We start from the raw sequence: 21,144 nt of genomic DNA, 5'->3' as shown, positions 1-21,144 counted from the left end.
ATTAGAAAATATAGACTTGACTTGAATATCGATTGATTTTTTTGAATCACAATAACTTTTATAACTACGCTTGCTGTTATAAATGACTTTGGGGGGCTTCGATATTGACAATATGCAAGTAGTAAGTCAAAGGGGACCTATCATGCAAAATGCACCTTTGTACGTCTTTTATACATGAATATGTGTCCACGGTGTGTCAGGGAACTCATCAAGTGTCAGAAAACACAACCCTCTCTCTTTTCCTCCATACCCAAAATCTGTAAAAACGGGGCTTTAACGGATCTGATACAGATTTGAAAATAGTCTGACGTCAGTGACGAGGAGCTCCGCCTATATGGCCAACTCTCCACCTATCAGGGGAATGAAAGTTTGCCGTGGCATGGTAACAGCATGGTAACATGATGTTCGTAACTCTGCCCCCTCCTTTGCAGGGGGGCGTGGTCAGCTGCAGCGCATGCAAAGACAGGGGTGGAGGAGAGCAAAATAGAGCGAAATGAGGCATGGCTAAAATGCATGATCTGTTTGGTATTTTGAAAAAGAAAACGTATAAATATACTTTATACGTATGGCCCTTTAAAATATCACCCAATGTTGTTTTTCAGAAGGCCACTACATGCTGCATTACCTCACGTCAACCATGGTAACTCACACAGGTGTTTCCTGTTAAGCTGATTGATAAGAGCTCATTAAGCCAAGGCTGGTTTATTATTATAGCGCCTTACAATAACATTGCAATGCAAAGGGACTTATAACATTAAAAGAGCAGTATAATGTAGGAGATAAAAAAGTTTTATATTAAAAAAAATGTAAAAAGCTCAGACATATAAAAAAGTGTTGAGCCTCTGACCTTAAAAAGACCAATATTTGCTGATATCACCAAACTCCCTGAACTTCACACAGACGTGTCATACTTCCCCTTCAGACACGTGCAAAAAGATGAAAGGAAACATGTAAATCAATAATGCCACAACTCTACCATCACGGTGTAGGGCTCTGAGAAAACAAGTGAAGAGGCAAGAAGATCATGGTCAGTACCATATATGTGCAGGAATATAATTAGAAAAGTAAACCTCACTCTGCTTCACCAGAAATGCAAATTAGCCTCCTTCCTTATTTAACCGGAAGTTACGCTAATATCTGTAGAGGCAGTGCATGTGTCGTCACGTGATCATGTGGTTACCTATAGACTGACCCCTGACTGTTAAGTCAACTAAGACACTCCATGATGCTCCTAAGTGTGAAAGAGACAGAAAAGGTAAGAACTTTAAATTAAAGTGAATGTTTTTCTTTGTGGGGGTCTACATAGTAAAATAATTAAATACTAATATGCTAATGCTGAATCTAGAACAATAACTTAAAAACCTGCAACCATATTTACCTATCCATTGGTCGATTGACAGAAAAATAATCTACTTTGATGATCCATACATTTTGGTTCAAAAAAGAAAATACTTTATCAGCCTCTCAAATGTGCTGCTTTTTTGTTTTATATTATAATATTTTGGGGTTTGGGACTGACAAAACAAGACATTACCTTGGAGTTTGAGAGACTAGGATGGACATTTTCCAGAGTTTAGTTTTTTTGTAAAGATTTTTTGGGGCAACCAGAGAGGCAGAACTGAAAAAGGGAAACATAGGGAATGACATGTGGCAAATGGTGCCAGGCTAGATTTGAACCCTGTTCCTCCCAATAGCCGCGAGCTCTACAAATTGAGCTTTACGGCGCCCCTATCCAACATTTTTGATAAACCAATATAAGTCGCTTTATCAAATATTTGTGAAATAAAACATCAGATTAATGAAAGTAATCATTGGTTGCAAAATCAGCTTTGTTGAGGACAAACACATGTCTCCCCACAGACGCCAATGGACAGTTATGCAACTAATTAGAAAACAGTTAGAAGCTGTCAACCACAGGAAAATACCATAAATGTTGGTTAACTGTTAGCAGGAAATGCTTTCTGATTACTTTCATGCATATAAGTCTTAATAAATAGCCTTTTGTACTCAGGCTTTGGTCCCTCCGCCTGTTTGCCTGCCTGTCTGCTGGCGTCTCCTCCATTTGTTGATGTGTGAGACCACAGTGGGAGACGGCAGCAACAATGTGACATGGCCTATGAGAGCATGGTATTCATAAACAAATGTGGTTTTGTAACGCTTTCTTCGATGGGCAAATGCTTGGGGTCATAAGTCATTAAATAGGTATGCATAAGAATGAGAAAGAAGTTATAGAAGTTGACCTTCAAATATGTGGTAGAAGACCTGAGAGGCAACAAAGGTAAAGTTCACATTAACAAATGTCACTTTCATATGGAAGTAATACTTAGCCCTACCACTTCCCCTTTACCTCATTACAGTTTAATGGAGGCTATGTTTACCGTTTTACATAAACACAGAATGAGACTGAGCCGCACTGTATGTATTTCTGTTTCTGTGTATGCACATTAGTCTGCATATGTATACCTATATAAAGAAGAACAAGTGGTACTTAAAGCGATAAAGACCCGGACAGAGCCTCTGGATTGATATACGTCACACAACAGATGACTTAACGTATACAGGCCAGAATATGCACTTTGCATACCTCGGCCTGCAGCTTTAATGTGTAAAATATATCAGTGTAAAGTTAAACAATGCCAAACAGATGTCTACTCGGCCCGGCGCATATTTAGAATTTCACTTCTGAGAATGTATTCACTCTTTCTGAGCTGATATATCCATCTATACTACAATAGGCAGATTTTGTACTTTTGACTACACCATAACTGTAAGATTGCTTCAATTTTTAAATGTAACTTTTTATACCCTTTCTCCCCAGTCAAAACCATGTATCTTTCATTTAGTGATCATTCATTTGAATGATTTAAATGAGCTCAAGAATAGAGCAGCAGTAGTTAATATTATATTTTTACAGCGGAACAATTCAAAACAGAGCTATAAGGAGAGGAAATATTGGAAATTTGAAGAAAAAAAAACAAAGATACTGAGTTCACCTTCAAGTAACCTAAAAAGAGAAAAGGCCTAACCCTAACCCTCTAGAATCAGTGTTTGGTTTGTTGTTCTTGGCTACTGTGAAAACATGGAGGTCCAAAATAGTAGTAAAATACATGCTCCCTATGTGGATGTGGTAGGATAACAACGACACAACTTCCCATTGTCTAACCCTAACCAATCTCACCCAACTCATCCTACCAATGAAGGCAACGAGTACAAAAGCAACTTTGTCATTCCAGGGAAAATGTGAAAATCTCCTCTAAGCCCACGGAAAAACAACCATTCTTAGTTTTAGGTTAATTGGCTTCACTGAACTTAACACGCCTGCTATGTATTTAGTTTTAATTTTGGTCACATGGAGTTGGATCCTTTTCCAGCACCCACTGAGCAAGAACCGAACACAAGTAGACCGTGGTTAATGAATTACAGACTTAAGGAATATAACAAAACAACTTAATGAGATACAGGGATACAAATGTGAAAACCAAATGTGTCACAGATGCAAGTTCTATCAAGTGGTACCATACAAGCAGAACTTGCATTACACATGTCTACATACATGATTCACAAGTATAAAGACATGAAAACAATGCAAACAAAGAACATAATATCTGTTTAAAAGTACAATCATGTGCTTCCAGTTATTATGCTTATTGTAGGACCATGTCCACAAAACACCTCTAAAATGTTAAGTGAGAAGCTAACATACCGATAAGAAGCAGTTGAGCAAAGCTGTATGTAAACCTTAATACAGCCTCTAAGTTAGTTGTTTCCTTTGTTTGTATGCAAGGTTTCTTGTTTCTATGTATGTTGCTGTGGCTTTATCATGTATCTATTGGTATTGATACCTGTGCATAGCAACAGTCTCAAAGGGTTGGCAAGAAACACTGAGCTCATTCTTCGGTTAGCTTTTTAAGCCACTCCACATGCACAATGTATTTTTGACCCTAAAGCTGGCGAAGTGCCGTCTCCATATGGACAAACCCAGACGCTGGGTTCTCCTTTGTATTGGTTAGAGAACATCTTTGATCTTTAAAAAAGCCCCTCTTTTTTTAATTCTTCAATTATTAATTCAAAAAGTGTGATTTATTTATATTTGAGCTTCCACCCATATTTGTTTGTGATACTCATCTTTTAATTTAAGATCAAATACACCCAAATACTACAGAGATGGTTTGGAATCATGTTTAGGGGGGTTCGTTTTCTCCCGTTGGTACATATTTTCGCGAATATAGCACTGTATTCAACAATCTCTTTGCTCAAGAGATTATTGAAGGCGAGATTCATCGGTTTTTGCTAGACGGCGATAAAAACAACATGTTCAGACAGCACAGCCAGAGAAACATGGAAACCATTTTAACCAGCTCACGCACACACTCACACTGTGACTTTTTTTGGAAATGGCAATGGCATCACATTGCAGTGCTTGTGACGGAGAACAAATATCACATTTCCGGGCTCTTTACATGGAGGGATTAAGCTGTTTTTTGCATATTGTTCATTGGTTTTTAGAGCTGTGACAGACACATCCAAACTGTATTTGTGCTTGAGCATGCATGTGTCCAAAAGTGTTTGTTTGTCTACCGCAAAAATGTTGTTATGGAGATGTTGGTGGCCTTACGCAAGCATTTCAATAAAGTTTATATACCAAGTTTTCCAGTTGCTGCACGACAATCCATTCAAGAACTGGCGCCGCTAGAAACTGAATCAAAGAGAACTGAAAATATCCCACATTTTTCAGTTCCTGCTGGTGTGGTCTGCCATAATAAACTGTCCTCATTGTGTTTGTATTCCTGCTAAATGTCTTCTTCTCCCTTCTCAGATGGACGACATAGACGCCATGTTTACTGACCTGCTTGGAGAGATGAATACTCTCTCTCAGGTGAGTTGTACATAAGATTGCTATAAGATTAATCCTTATATAAAAAATGCTGTGGGGTGAAAACAGTGTCCACAAACAATTGTTATGTTACGTAAAATGCAATTTACAAAGGAATGTTGAATCCACCATTAATGCTGTTTGTTAAGCAACCATGTTACACATATGGGCCACTTATGTAATTAAATAGGTAATTAGACAGGAACAAGGTGGCGCTATGAAAAGTGAAGGGATCATAAAATGTTTAACAATCCACGAGAGTTTTTGAGATATTTCACTCAAAACCATAGACTGTAGATAGGAAATGGATATAAGAGATAATTCAGGTTTAAGGCACCTCCGAATTGTCTTTACTTTTCAGACACAGAGGTTGCCACTAGCTATAAACTGTGGTGCTAGGAAAAAAAGAAAAGGGCTCATCAGAGTCATTAAGATTCTTTCTCTGAGAACCATGACACGTCTGTTTGAAAGTTTGTACGAATCATCCATGAGTTTCGCATCATGCATCAGTTCATCTGGAGTTATAAGGAACAACAGCTGATGTCAAATATCTTTGGTCGCATTCTTTCTCAAAACATGACCAGATGAGCTGAGACTCTCACATTCTGGAGGACTGCTCCATCAGTGCTTTTGAAGTAGGAACAGGTTACTAGAAGTAAATTAGACAAATCACTCGATGTTTACTTCGCTAATCTGTGCATTATCTGATTACACATGGCAGTCTCTGTGGTGAAACTGAAGCTTCTGAGCGGAAAAAATGTAAGGAGAGACTGAGACGTGAAGTCATCGCATCTGGATTGGACGTGGGCTATCGCTGCAGATTTCCTTAAGCACACATAATCTGCTCATCATATGACTACGGCTCACCAAGCAAAACATGACATACTTCCAACTGATGCAACCTCAGCTTGAGGTTCAATCCATTTTTTGCCCTTTCAAATCTCTTTATGTAAGCTGCGACCCTGAGAATGGGACCATTACATCAGCCAGAAAAGCGCTCTATATGTCACTTTCGCATGCGCCTTCTTGAAAAGCCACCACAGTGAAAAACATCATCCAACAGACTATAACCAGTGTTAGCAAGAAAAGCATTTTGGTTAAAGCCTTGATCCTCTCAGAGTCTGAGAAACAAAAGCATTTAAAGTGATTCCACTCCTCGCCTTGAAACCAGAAGACAAAAAGGAGAGTTTGTTGTGTGTTCAGACAGAAATGATCCGGGTTGAACTGCATGCTGGCAGCAATCATTTTGTGTACAGGTTGGCAGTTATCCCAGCCTGTTTAAATAATATGATTGAGCCTGTAGAGACTTCTGTTAATAATTAAGACATTGCAGTCTCGATATCGGCCATTCTTCCAATGGTATTCAAGCTCTTTAATAGAGACACCAGTGTGCAATGTATGCACCGGATGTACAGCTTGTTCCAAAAAAAGAGAACAGACAATTTGCAACATCACACTTGACAAATAAGTTTTTCTTACTGAAGTGTTATTTATGTCTTTGCGGAAGCCAAGTACGGTATTTTCCCTATTAATTGTCCAACTTGAAAACAGAGCATTAAAAACAGGGAAACAACTGATACAAAACAGGCTCATGTAACCTCTTCCAACAACAGTTCAGAGCAGTTCAAGGACACATATGGCCCATTTTGGCAGCTCTTTGATTTGAAATAAAAAGCTTCTGTCATACAAATGACTTCTGTGTAAAATGTATTTTGAAACATTTGATGCAATAATGCTTATTTGCTGTACAATATACAAAGGTCATACGGTGTGAGATTTTGTTAATGTATTATCTCATTGCTTTGTTGCAGAGTTTAATGGCATCAGCGGACAGAACTGAAGTGGACAGCGCTTTACAGACAGAGCGCACCTTCTCCATTGGCTTCACAGACCTGAATGGTAAATGCTCATTCAAATGACAATGCTCTCTTTCAAAGCAAGAACTGTAGATGTTCAACTGTGTTACATAACCAAGAGTCACACTGCCCTGAAAATATGTGTGATGTAGAAAGGATGCAAGTGGGGGAGGTAAGGCAGTCTTTCAAGATGTTATGTTTCTGTTAGGAGATGGGGAGAGTCTGTTTTTTCTTGTGCCAGAAGATCACGCCAACCTCTGAAGACTAGGGTGGATAAAAGTGGAGATAAATCAGTTTGGGAAATAAAGGAGGATGCCAACAATCTGTTGTTAGGACTAAGAAATACAAATAGATTCAATAGCGTCCCACTGCAGAGCTTTAGGCTCATGACATAATATAACCTAACATAACGTAGAATATCGTAATGTAACATAACGCAATATAACATAACGCAATGTAACGTAACCAACATGGCAGGACAATTGGATGGCTGTGGCACAGCTGTATAAATGCCAAAAATCTGTTGATAGGACTAAGAAATAGATTCAATAGCGTCCCACTGCAGAGCTCTAGGCTCATGATCAGAATCAGAATACCTTTATTAGTCCCACAGAGGGGAAATTTGCAGCGTTACAGCAGGAAAGAGCCACAGACAGCTTAGTGTTGCATATCTTACATGCGTTAAAAAAAAGTACTAAGTTATAATATAAACAAACACCACAACAATATGCTAAAAAAGTACTAAGTTATAAAATAATAAACAATATGCTAAAAAAGATAAAAGGTTACATCATTTTCAAAAATACAGATCCAAAACAAATCAAATCTACAAATCAAATCCTGTAGCAGTTCTTAGGATTGAGCATCCCGGTATATATTACAGTTATTACAGATTGCATATGTATATATTGCACATAAAGCACATAGTTTGACGGTATTTAACAGCAGCAAGTTACACAATTTACAAAATACATACCTTGTAACAGTAACAAGGGTTTAGCAGCCACTAGGGCCAAAAGGGTGGGTGGAGGGGGTCTGGAGGACGGGTTTGGGCTGACAGCCCAGGGGCATGGCAGAGGACCAGGAAGGGGTCTCGGGTGGACGGCCTGGGGGTAAGGCAGAGCTCATTGTGGGGGTCTCGGGTGGACGGCCCGGGGGCAAGGCAGAGTTCATAAAGGGGCGAGGGCCACATCGGGCGAACTCAGGGGGCCGGGCTCGAGGGCGAAGACCGTCGCTCTCAGGGGGCCGGGCTCGAGGCCAAAGACCGGACAGCTCCGGAGGCCGGGCAGGACCCGGTGTCGGTGGGACAGGCGTAGACGGGATCCTGGACATGACATGGGCTGGTGTCAATGGGACCCCGGATGGAGCAAGGGCTGGTGTTGATTGGACCACCAACGCAACAGGGCAAGGAGTAGGCAGGACCCGCGGCGGGTCAGGTGTCGGCAGGATTCCCCACGAAAGAGGACAAGGAGTTGGCAGGACCCCCGGCGAGACAGGTGACGGCGGGACCTCCAACGGAACAGGACATGGGGTTGGCAGGACCCCCGGCAGGAGAGTTGTCGGCGGGACCCCCAGCGGCACAGGACATGGGGTTGGCAGGACCCCCGGCAGGAGAGTAGTAGGCGGGACCCCCAACGGCACAGGACATAGGGTTGGCAGGACCCCCGGCAGAAGAGTAGTCGGCGGGACCCCCAACGGGACAGGACATGGAGTTGGCAGGACCCCCAGCGGAACCTCCAACGGCACTTTAGTAGGGACTTGAGTAGGGACTAGAGAAGGGACTTGAGTAGGAAACTCGAGAGGGGACTCGAGAGGGGACTCGAGAGGGGACTCGAGAGGGGACTCGAAAGGGGACCCGAGAGGGTCGGTTCGCCGACAGAACACGGGGGGCTGGAGTCGGCCGTAATGCCGACAGGACACGGGGAGCTGGCGTCGGCCGGTACGCCGACAGGACACGGAGAGCTGGCGTCGGCCGGAGAGCCAATGGGAGGCGAGGAGCTGGAGTCGGCCGGTACGCCGACAGGACACGGGGAGCTGGCGTCGGCCGGAGGGCCAGTGCTGGAGCCGAAACCATGGCTGCTGGGGCCGGTTCTGGAGCCGGAACCATGGCTGTTGGGCACGGAACAGAAGCCTGGAACCTGGCTCTGTGTAAGCCAGGTAATGGAGCACGGAAGCATGGCTGTGTGGGCCGGTACTGGTGCACGGATCCATGGCTTTGTGGGCCGGTTCTGGAGCCGGAACCATGACTGCTGGGGCCAGAACCATGGCTGCTGGGGCCAGAACTGGGGCTGGAACCATGGCTGTGTGGGCCGGTTCTGGAGCCGGAACCATGGCTTCTGGGGCCTGTACTGGAGCCCAAAGCATGGCTTCTGGGGCTCGGGCTGCTAGCCTGGACTTGCGACTCCTTCTCTTAGGAGCCTTTTGGAGGCTCAGTGGACCTCCAAAAGCCAGACGAGTACCCGAGAACGGCTCCTGGACAGGAGCAGGAAAAGGGGAAGAAGCAGGGGTTGACTCCAGACGGAACACACAAGAATTATGGTGTCAGGTTGGGAATTGGGTGGCAGGGGGCTAGCATGCCTGGAGCTAGCAGGCCGGGAATCACATGTCTGGAGGAAGTCCACAATCCAGCCAGGTAAAAACTTCAACAACCATGTTTTCTCTGTTGCCAACCGGTGCGCCTCTACCAGAGCGGCCCTCTTCTGCCAAACACTGAACGCTCCCTTCCACCAATCAAAGCAGCAAGCCAAATAAAAAGTATCATGTTGTAATTCTACTTCATCTGCTGGGTCCATTTGTGGTTGGTTCATTCTGTCAGGGTTGGGGAAAAATAGGACCCAATTGCAGATTGAGGAGGAAGCAGGTTTCAAAAGGAAACAAAAGGCGAGCTTTATTTACAAAAGCTGAAAAAATAAGAATCCATGAACAGGTACGAGGTAAAACAAGAATCCATGAACAGGTACGAGGTAAAACAAGAATCCGTGAACAGGTACGAGGTAGCATCCAAACAAAAGGTGACTGTGACCAACATGAAGGGAGACATGAACGACAAATAATGAACCAACACCGAACACAGGAAGAGAACAGACTAAATACAGGGAGGGGCAATCACGAGACGAGAAACAGCCGGGGCAACAGGTGAACACAATCAGACACACCAGGGAAACTAACGACAGGGAGGAAGACAAGACACAGGGAGAAAAGAATTGCAAAATAAAACCATGACAAGACAGACCAAACTAAAACCGTGACATAAAACTAAGATCGTGACAGCTAGCTTGGCTACGGAGGTTTTGTTATCAGTGTGAGGTTACCAGGAAGGGAAGTTTGACTGGCACCTTTACTTCTCTGACCTTTAGGCCACAACTCCTTATCTCCTTACAGAGTCTCTTAAAGAACTGGAGGACCATGACCTGGATGCTCTGATGGCTGACCTAGCATCAAGATCAACCACCTCAGAATGTAGCCTCCCCACATATCAACAGGCCGGCAACTGTGCAGATAATGAAATGGCAGCATCTGCCCTTCCTCCACCTTCAAACTCTGCTGAATCCTCTGGAGGGCTGCAAACGGTAACTATAGAATCAGTCACGGCTTGTGAAAAACAAAGTTGTAATTTCAAGGAATAAAGGACAACTGATAACCTCCTCTTTTTATGCTTCCAGAGCGAACCACAGACAAAGTCAGACAAAATTAAACTGGCACTGGAAAAGCTGAAAGAAGCCAAAGTGAGAAAGGTAAAATGATCAGGTCTGTTTATGTATTAAGTCACTTTTCAGTCAGATAGACACATGTACTTAGTTTGCTGCCTGTCCTAGTTAATAGTAAAAGTGCTGATGAGTGACGGCAGCTCCAAAATACTGATGGTGGATGAGAGACAGACAGTCCGAGAGGTTTTGGACATGCTGTTTGAGAAGACACACTGCGACTGCAGCATTGACTGGAGCCTGTGTGAGACCAACCCTGAACTGCAGATTGGTGAGATGAACAAGAACACACACAGACACACCAATGCCAAAAATAATCTCCACAGAGGCAGGATATACATGTGTTTTCAACATTTCAGAAAGAGGCTTTGAAGACCACGAACACATAGTGGAGCCCCTGTCTTCGTGGACTCGTCTCAGTGAAAACAAAATGTACTTTGTCTCAAGACCTCAGAAGTATGTGATGTTCACAAACCCTCAAGTGAGTAAGAGTGCTCTTGCCTTTTCAAAAATGTTATTAAACTGTCTTCTGCTTAGTTGGTATAATGAACCGTGCTTTTCTCCCCCTGAAGGTATTTTACATGTGGAAAAAGAAGAAAGAATGTTCGAGCAAAATTAATGAGCAAGCCAAACAGCTCTTACTTCAGGTCAGTTACAGTACCATGCTCACATCTTATTAATGAGACTATATGTCAAGTTGATGTGTGTCATTTCACAAAACGAGAGAAAGTTGAAATTCATAAAACTTTTACAGGTTTTGGACCTAGTTGATATAATTTATCAATAATAAATAACTCAATGGTCATTTTTTATACGTCCCATCTTGCTTTAAACGAGCTGTCATAAAACCCAACCTGATCCGCCTGTTCTTAATAATGAACATTAATAATATCCAACATTCTGGATGAAGTGCATTGGAACAATTTAAGTCACCGTAGCGCTGAGTCTGTTCTCCCGAGAGTGAAAAAATGATTGTTCTTATCTTTGGACTCAAGAAGTCACACAGTTTCAATTAGTTTTCTCTACTGCCTTTGACACAGTCAATTACTCTACCCACTAAGACTGCCCTTGAACTCTAACACTACAAGACAAATTAACCTTTGTTAGAATTTAAATGTGTGTCCTTTTCTTCTGCACCCGTTTTCTTTGGAGTTCCACAAGGCTCCATATCAGGCCCCCTTTTTCACTATATATGCTTCCTTTGAGGTCTATCTGAAGAAAAATTGCTGGTCATGTTAAGCACATTACACGCAGCTTTACCTCACACTTACCTACTAATGTTCTTCTCTATTCCGGGACCCCGCAGGAGCACTTTGGAGGTTCCACTCTGATTGTTCCTGATCTTGAAGGTACCCTGTACCTCAAAGAAGATGCGAAAAAGGTTTGGAAACCTCGCTACTTTGTGCTCAGGGCCTCAGGCATCTACTATGTACCCAAGGGAAAGACAAAGGTATGGCTAAACAAATAAAAATGTTTGAGCATTTAAAGAATTCTACATCATATTTTACATTTAAATACAGGCATGTTCATATTGCACTGTTGACACCAATGTGTTGTTGCTCAAGAGAGAACAGGTAGGTTAGAGATGAGCTATTTAGCAACCTGTGTGGTTGAAACCTCCTCCTACACACAAAGCCTTTTAGTGGGCTGTTGCCATGCCAGTAAAACTGGTTATTACTCATTTGGTTAGGTCATTTTTGGCACCAGGCAGTAAAGAGCCTAACTATTCTTAGCTAGAAAAGTACAGCAGCAGTCTTTAAACAGAGAGAGACAAGATACGTTTTTCCCCTGTGTGAAGTCTATGATAGCTTACATCTGAGTGCTCAAGCGTAGCAGAGGCAGAAAGAGCGAGAAATGAAGATGGACAGTGTGAATTGAGGCCAAGCTGCTGTTGAAGAGCAGCATGTGAGTGAGGGCTGAAAAATTAAAAAAAATCTGAATAACCATCCAAGAGGGAAAACTGTGCTAAGCAGATGTGCAAATCGCTGCAGCGATCATCCAACGCCAAGGCCACATGGAGGAAGAAGGTGAATATTTGGAAAGGACATAAATGGCCGAATAAGGCAGAGTAAAAATCATCAGCAGAACGAGAAGACTGTACACAAAAGCTACTGTCATATTACGAAGAAGAGGGGGATGGAGCTTTGGTCATAAAGCAGGAAGTGTTGGCTAATGGAAGAAGACAAATGGACAAAGGTGCCAGATAAAGTGAGAAGGAACATGAGAGATAAAGAAAACAGAAGCCAGAGGTCTGCGGGTTACTTCCTTTTCCTTGAAGCTTCCCTTTGTAGATTCCCGAAAAACAGCACCTTTGTCAGTGATGTTTATTGTGTGAACACAATATCTCTGCTCAAAACCAAAACAGGGAAGGAAAGTTGAACTTCTTCACAAAAGAAAAAACAAATGTGTCCCTTGACTTGAAGCTTCATTGTTGCCTCCCTTGAAAATGAAAGAAAAACTATTGGCCCTCCACTTCTTTGAAGTGTCTTTATTTGTAATACCAACCACACAACGAGGCTGTAGCTGTACTTCTTCACAAAATGATGACAAGAAATGGAACTCCTCATTATGCTACATCTTAAAACTGATTGGCAGCTTTTTAATGGTAAAAGATCTTGAAAGTTGATTACCATATCTTGTACACATTTAAAACGCATGTACGTAAATCCAAACTGTAATTTCTTTCGTCATTTTAAGATTTGTACCTGACATTCTGAATATTAGCTTTTTCTTTTCTCTTTCCGATAGTCTTCAAGCGATCTTGTCTGCTTTGTCCATTTTGAAAAATTCAACATCTATAACACCAAGCACTTCAAACTGAAATACAGAGCTCCCACCGACTTCTGCTTCATGCTCAAGGTAAGCTCAACGAATCACCCTCGGCATTGGGAGAAAATTACAGACTTGGTAATGATCATCGGATTTAACTAAAAAAGGGTTTGGGTTAGGGTTATTGTGCAGGGTTAGGGCTAGGCTCTTTTTATTCTTTACAAAGAGTCTCTCCACAACAGGGTCAGTGTTTAGCGAGTCTGCATCGGTGCTGAGTTCTGGCTTGAAACCGGTCACTACCTGACCGGACTCAACGCTGTGTGTGTCCGTCAGGAAACACGCTGTTTACAAACAGTTCCAGCAAACATCCACTGATAAACTACGATGTTAACAACCTCATGATAACCTCATCTTTTTTTTAACTTAGGATCATACCTGTGTTTAGTCTAGAAAAAGGTAAATGTGTGCATTTTATTATAAAGTTGTGTATATTTACAGACTGTTGCAAAAACTAAGAAGCTTATAAACATCAGGTTTAAAACTAAAAGAGCTTTACAAAAAAGTTGTTATTAAAGATGTTTGGAGTTTTATTTTAGTTATTCATTTTGAATTTTTTGTCTAAAGGCCCTGACACACCAGGCCGATTTCGGCCATTTTCTTTCGTCGGAAGACGAAGCGTGTTCTGTCGCACAAACTCAATTTGGTGTGTCCCGCACCGTCGGCCGTGACACGCCTTATTTGGACTGCCTGACCCGATGCATGGCCGATTCAACATGTTGAATCGGCCATCCATCGCGTCGGGCAGTCAGACCAAGCAATCACTCGGATTGGCTGTTCAGCTAGCGAATCAGTGCATGATGTAAATGTGCAAGCCGGTTTTCTGCCCCTCTATTCACATGTAGCCTTTCATACGTGATAGTTTCGTCATTCTCGAACTGGAGCAGAACTATAAAGTTGCGGGATTAGTCTCAAGTACCTCAATATAATTATAGTATGTCTGCACTTTAAGTGCTCATTTCATCATTCATTCATGTATTTTATATTCTACTAAATCTGAATCAAACCATAAACAAGGTGGCCTGTTGGGATTACTATATATCTATATCTATATCTATATCTGCATTATTTTATCCCACTTTATGTTTTGCTCTTGTTGCTTGTTTTACACTGATTTGATATCTTATTTCTTACTGATGTAAAGCACTTTGAACTGCAATCCCCTGTATGAAAGGTGCTATACAAATAAAGTTATTATTATTCAGATGGATGTTTCTGCCCCTCTGTTCATTCTCCCATTATCCTCCTCAATCTGCCTATAAGTATTTTAATGTTGTAGCTGTTACTATAACCAATAACCAATACTAATGCTAGGGCTGCAACTGACAGTTATGTAGGCACATTGTTATTGTGTCTTATCGCTGTGTGATTAAAAGAATAAACACAAATAGCACGATAGGCAATGCAAAACTTTATTTGTACCTTCATACACACAACACAACATTAGAATGAGCTTTTATCAACGCCTACATGTTGATAACCTGTCAACATGACAGGAAAATCCACATGACATTAATACAGAGCGGGCAGAACCCAAATCTAGCTCCAGTGCCGCACGAAACATGTTTCGATGGACGAGAGTTTTGTTTATATTCAAGGCAGTCTGTTCTTCTTCTCTCGGTTATCACGCAGTCTGTCTTCCGGTTGTTGCCTCTTTTGCATGACGAATACACACTACCGCCGCCTGCTGGTAAGGAGAGTTATTGCCACTCACGCACTGAAGTCTTTGCGGTGTGTTCCCGTGCGACACATGGCCAAGACGCAGGAGAACACGGCGACGCAACAGCCGGCGTCGGCGTCGGCGAGTCCTCTGGTGACTGCTTGGTGTGTCAGGGCCTTAAGAGATGCTGATTTGAAAACGATGTTACACACAGTTACGGCATTTCCTGTTTCTGCCGGAGAGAGGGGAGTTTGTCCCAAAGCTTGCCGCTGTATTTACTCCCTCCATCTGACAGGAGGGAGCCTCGTTGAGCTGCGAGTGTCACTCCGACACGAAGTTCACTCCGTCACGGAGGGGGAGTGTGTAGGGGTAGGGTGTGCGTGTGTGTGTGTGTGTGTGTGTGTGTGTGTGTGTGTGTGTGTGTGTGTGTGTGTGTGTGTGTGTGTGTGTGTGTGTGTGTGTGTGTGTGTGTGTGTGTGTGTGTGTGTGTGTGTGTGTGTGTGTGTGTAAGAGTATATTCAATGCACACACTTGTTTGCAAGCAGGGATAAATTATGTTCTGTTAATTCAGAAGTTGGACTGCTAGTAAATACTTTTTTGTTTAATACAGTCCAAAGTTGTAGCTGCTGGTTCAATATTGCATAGATGAATATAATAGACATTCAAAGATCATACATCCACTTACTATTATGGTATTTCAATTGTAATACCATATGTTATTACTTTAAAAACATTAGCATAGAAGGGCTCGACACAACTGCTTTACTAAATGCAACAGATTAAGATCATATTGTCTGGGGGGGAAGTATTGTTGGCAGTGACAGCTGAGTCATGTTGAGTGGAAGTAAGATGACTCAAGAAAACATTTGAATTGTTAATGTAGACGTGTGACAGTAGAACAAGTGCTTCTCAAACATTTGACCCTGGCCTTATAAACGATGGTGAAATGTTACTAAGTGAATTTACTTCAGTACTGTACTTTGGTAATGATTTAACATTTATATTACATCTTTAGTTACTAGCTACTTTGTTATTTATACAAAATATAATTCAACTAGTAAATTATGATATATTATCATAGTTTAAGCTGCCCAGCAGAATATAAAGTAATTCAAATAAACCACACTTTTATCATCTGCAACATTAAAAGGGATGAAAACAGACTATTTAATGTATCAATAAATAGTACACAAATGTAATTAATTTGAATCTGAAATCGGCCAAAATACATATTGAGAACCTTTTACTTTTTGGTATTTAAAGTATGTGTTGATGCTCATACTATTCTTTCACTCAAATACCATATTGTATGCAGGACTACTTGTAACTTAGTATGTTTACAATGTATTGTTGCCATTTGCTATATCTGATACCTCTTTCACCGATACTAATAAATATAGTATTGTGTTTACTTATACACATTTCCAATTGTTGTCTTATTTGATTTTGATTTGATTTTGTTAATCAAGAGCCACATTCACAGTCAAAAACTGTCATTTATGTGCCAAGGCACTCAGTGTAGCAACATCTTGGTATCAGCCGCCCTCTGCTGGCTTTTATGTGTACTAAAAATACATGAAACTGCGAACAAAAATGAGGGAACAGGAAATTACCCCAATTATGTCATAGTGATTTCATGCTGTTTATCTTAGCTTTAGGCTACACGTTTAAAACTGAGAGTTTGTGTTTCAAACTGGGGCAGTAGAGTTTGCTGGATGTTAGCATTTACCAAGAAGGAAGAATCTACCAAAGACACTACTGAGTTGCATTATGGGAAGTGTAGTACACAGCGTTACCACAGTTTGATCCAGATTTGGGAGATCTCGGCCTGTGTTGTATCAGTTTTGACAATTCTTCTTTTAATATGCCTCTCAAGTCATACAATTTTATGGAAGTAAAATACTAAATTATGGTATTTCCTTTAAACATCACGGTTCTGTCTCTTTCACAGCATCCCTGCATCCAGAAAGAGTCTGACTACATCAAGTTCCTGTGCTGTGATGATGAGCACACACTGCTGCTTTGGGTCAACTCCATCAGGATAGCTAAGGTCAGATTCAACACTGCAACAAAAATCACTTTAATGTGGGCAGTTAGATTAGAAATCTATATGACAGTCAATTTCAAATTTGAAAATTCTATGCACAGAAATAGCAAATATAGAGATTGCAACATTGTCAAAGACTTAAACATGTGTGTGTCCTATGTGTGTTCAGTATGGGACCACCCTGTATAAGAACTACCAGGCTGCGATGAAGAGAGCTCACCCCTCTGCTTCACACAAAGGTGAGTCTACACGTCACAACAGGGCCGCTAGATAAACACAAAAAATAGGACTTCAAACCGCGATACTTATCTCACTTTTCCCATTTTTATACGTTTGTGTCTTGTCATTTACATTCAAATCAATTCCCATTGTTAATCCTTTTAGAATTTTTCTCGGGATAATCAAATAGTTGCTGGGCACCCTTGTCCGCAGGCCGCAACACTCACTAGCCTATCACTGAATTTACATCAAGAAAATAAAAGTTAAATTTAGCAACATTTATGTTTGATTATTATATTAAGTTCAAACAGCAGTGTTGTTTGAACTTACTATTCATTTAACAATTTGTTAAATAAAAAACAATTATATCCTTTCACAAAGGCCGTCCTCCAAGCATTGAGTCATCCAATAGCAGGCCTCGGAAGTCGGTATGGCAACTTGAGCTATTTGGAACTCAACCTAAAAATAAAACATTTGCATGCATGGTATTTATTGTTAAATCTAAAAACAATAAACCTAACATTCAGAGAATTTCATGCATTTAAAGAGCCAGTGTATGGTATTAGCAGAAATTAAATGTATATCATTATGTTTTAAAAAAGAAAAACGTTTTCTCCCCTTGTCATTTCTGGGTTTGCTTCCTGTCTTTGTGTTTCCCGCCTTTTTGTGATTGTCTGCCCCGCCCTGATTCTTTCCACCTGTGTGTAATCACCATGCTGCCCTTTTTCTGCCTGCCCTCTCCAGCTGTGTCTTGTCTATGTGATTAGTTCTACTTGTATTTTGGTCCTCTGTTAGTCTTGTTGGATCCTCGTATATCAAAGCTTGTAAAATGATGTGTGCCTTGCCTTGTATTGCGTAAAGGAATAAGGGTCTGTCTCCTGCATTTGGTTTCCCTTTGCTCCAGTTGTACCGTGACCAAATCTCTTAAAACTACCGATTAAACAGCAGCCCAGAATGGACAAACCAATTTCCGGCACTAGATAAGGCACTTAACATTTTTACGTTACCTCAAAGCCACCGTATTTATTAAACAAGCTCTAGAAACTGCCGTCAGGCTGGCATCTGACTCAATTTAATTGTTTTCTTTGCTTGCCGAATTATATACTCTATCCCTTCTTAAGACGTGTTACTGGTGCCAGGGAGAAAACTGTAGGAAAGCAGTATTTTTTAAATATAGAATAACACTCACTCAATTTCTCACTCGATTGTCTCTACAGACAGATATAACTCACAGGTCAACACGCAACAGGCTCCACCCCAAACTACAAATGTTGAAGACTACCCACACGAGGCACCGCCTGACTTCATCCCTCCTCCACCTCCTGGACACACACAAGTTTAAGGTGTCCTTCAGTTAGCTTGGATTAATTGATTGGAAAACACAAATCCGGAAAAATTGTTAACTTGGTGCCAATAATATCACGTTTCTGTAATGCACATAGGAGAAACCTTACATGTCATAATGCAAAAGAACAGATTTAATTTAATACCATATGTATGAGGATATTTATTTGTGTATGGTTTTACAAGTAATACCTTTTTCGCACATTTACGACACACTCCAAACCTAATTTCGTTCATTGTTTCAATGAGCTGTTTATTACAAAAAGACTGTACATAAATTGCAATGAACACATCCTATGTACAAACTGAGAAGACAAATATTGGATTCTGTTCCCATGAACATTTAAGTTACAGATTCCCCCCCCACCCTACTTTTCATCGTTAAGAAAACACACATCAAAGAAATGCGCCTTGACCTGTGATGCCCTGAAATGCGAAACTTTAAGTGGTAAACATTACAAATTTCTGCACGTCAGTGGTTGTCTCATGATTTCTCTATGAAAAAAGTATAAATTAATCCTTTACATACAAACTGCTATATCCAAACCTTCCTCAGCAGACACAAAAACAAGTTGAATGCAAAGCTAGAAATACATTAGGTAGAAAAGTTTTCACAAAAAATGACCTCATGATGGAATAAATACAATCATAATGGGATGTAGTGGCAAATCATTCACTGTTACGACGTTCAGATACTTTCATGCACAAAGGCCCAATGAATACTGAAGTATTTTGGTTTGTCTGTATCCATTTCAAAATAAAAGTGTGTTCAATGCCCGTTATTCTCATAGTACATGATTATGTTTGTTTATGTGGCTTGTTACAAACATGTATTAAAAAATAACAATTAGCTTTGATGATATATGACGGCGGGTTTTACTTGCAACAACAATCACTTTGTAAGAGCAGGCAGTTTACTTTGAAAAAGTAGCAGAAACCAGCACAGAAGTCTTCATATCGGCACTGTTTGTAAGACCTCTGGATTGCAAATCACTGCGTTTAGCAAGTGTCATTCATTTGTAGCGCAGACTTGTATCTGTTTCTGGGTGTACATTGACAAAAACAAACTTTAGTTTTACATTACTGCTGGGTTGCCTACATTCACTAGAGGTGATTGAAGACGATTACAATCAAATCTGATGGATGTTTACCTTTTCCAACGAAGAAATTACGCTAACATCACTTGTTATGTTTACAGTGTGTAGAGAAGTCTCGGTTTGAGGTTGTGTGTGTTGGTGATAATGGTGTTTGAGCACCAATGTAAAGCCCCTCACCAGAAACCACTCATGTAAAGGTTAGCCGATACTTCTGTAAGCAACTCTTGCAATGCCGGAAATCATGAAGTCATTACGGTTAACCTGATCAGTGCAGCTATTCAAACGCAATGGGAAAAAAACTTGAAAACAAACAGTTTAGTCCTTCCTTTGCTTCGTGTTTAGAAGCTCTGCTACAGTAGCTGGACAGCATCACAGAATAAGTGACCAAAAGGATATAGGTGTGACGGAACATAGAAAAATAACTGTTTATACACGGCCACTTTGCCACGATAAAGTAAAAAATGGCACTGTGAGTGATGAATAGAATTTATATTCAAGTTAAATAAAAAATGTAAATGGCATCCAATCTTGCCATCACCTGCACGGATGGAAACAGGTGAAAACACACTAAGTGACAAATGTACTGTTATTGGCAGCTTCTCACGTTACAGTTTATATACAAGTTAGAGAACAGAAACAAGAAACTGTCTTTTTTTTGTAATGCATTCTATACACTCAGTTTTTAACAGCATCCCCATTGACACAGAGCATAGTAAGTACACAACACAAGGTTGCTTTTGTTCCACCTTAAAAATCTTGTGATTCGGACATCGACGGCATTGAACATTCAGTGGTGTCCTAATGCACTTGTTGATGTCTGTTTGTCCTTTTTCGGGTGATTTTTTTAAGGTAAGATGGATGTTTTTTTAAGGAAGGGAGGAGTTGGTCTGCTGGTCTACAGTGCAAATAAAGGGTTAGGAGCATATGCGCGGCATTTTATCCTAAAAATGCGATACTGCCTCATCTATTCGTGAAATCCTCGCAACACTTCACTGTCTGGATCTACTGCATACTCTAAATACTGAAAATGTTGGCGGCAAATTAACACTAAATCTAAATTAACTTGCCATTTTTTTTAAATTATGTAATTTCTTTTGAGGCTAAATGTGACTTCTAAAGGGGACATATCATGAAAAGCTTTATCAGTGCCAATCAACGAACTTTCACATTCATGCTCATTAGAAAACACCAACCCCCATCCACACTGGCTTGAGAACTACCATTACAATATTTTCCCGCAAGCCAATCAGAGCAGACTGGGCTTTTTCGGGAAGGAAGCTTAAAGAAACAGGCACCAAAACGGGGTGTTCCGGGCAGATGGTGAATTCAGGTATCTTTACACAGGCTGTACGAAGAAAAAAATGTGTTTCTCGAACATTAAAGCATGTAAACATGTTCTACTAGAAACCCAAAGTGCATGAATGAACTTGAAAACGAACACGATATGTCCCCTTTAAACTGCTACAGACCACCAGAGATGTAACGGCCCATCCACACAGCGGCGTGCGTTGTCGCTTG

General features: G+C 41.0%; 1 protein-coding gene across 1 annotated transcript; it reads left to right on the top strand.

The window, feature by feature from the left end:
- Window positions 1-1,210: 1,210 nt before the first annotated feature.
- Window positions 1,211-21,060, top strand: LOC104945562 (amyloid beta A4 precursor protein-binding family B member 1-interacting protein-like). Its single transcript, XM_010771259.1, has 13 exons — window positions 1,211-1,255; window positions 4,817-4,876; window positions 6,685-6,772; window positions 10,111-10,298; window positions 10,392-10,463; window positions 10,545-10,704; window positions 10,793-10,914; window positions 11,006-11,080; window positions 11,740-11,883; window positions 13,182-13,292; window positions 16,871-16,969; window positions 17,136-17,205; window positions 18,403-21,060. The coding sequence occupies exons 1-13, from the start codon at window positions 1,223-1,225 to the stop codon at window positions 18,525-18,527; spliced, it is 1,347 nt and encodes a 448-aa protein (XP_010769561.1). The 5' UTR covers window positions 1,211-1,222; the 3' UTR covers window positions 18,528-21,060.
- The last annotated feature ends 84 nt before the right edge of the window (window positions 21,061-21,144 follow it).

The sequence above is a fragment of the Notothenia coriiceps genome, unplaced genomic scaffold (genome assembly GCF_000735185.1).
Source record: "Notothenia coriiceps isolate Sejong01 unplaced genomic scaffold, NC01 NC01_scaffold00009721, whole genome shotgun sequence".
NCBI lineage: Eukaryota > Metazoa > Chordata > Actinopteri > Perciformes > Nototheniidae > Notothenia > Notothenia coriiceps.
This window is presented reverse-complemented; position numbering and strand designations above follow the sequence as displayed.

Coding starts and splice junctions, on each gene's coding strand:
- LOC104945562 (XM_010771259.1), top strand. CDS start 1,223: ATGATGCTCCTAAGTGTGAAAGAGACAGAAAAG. Junction 11,884..13,181: donor TACCCAAGGGAAAGACAAAG/GTATGGCTAAAC, acceptor TCTTTCCGATAG/TCTTCAAGCGATCTTGTCTG. Junction 16,970..17,135: donor ACTCCATCAGGATAGCTAAG/GTCAGATTCAAC, acceptor ATGTGTGTTCAG/TATGGGACCACCCTGTATAA.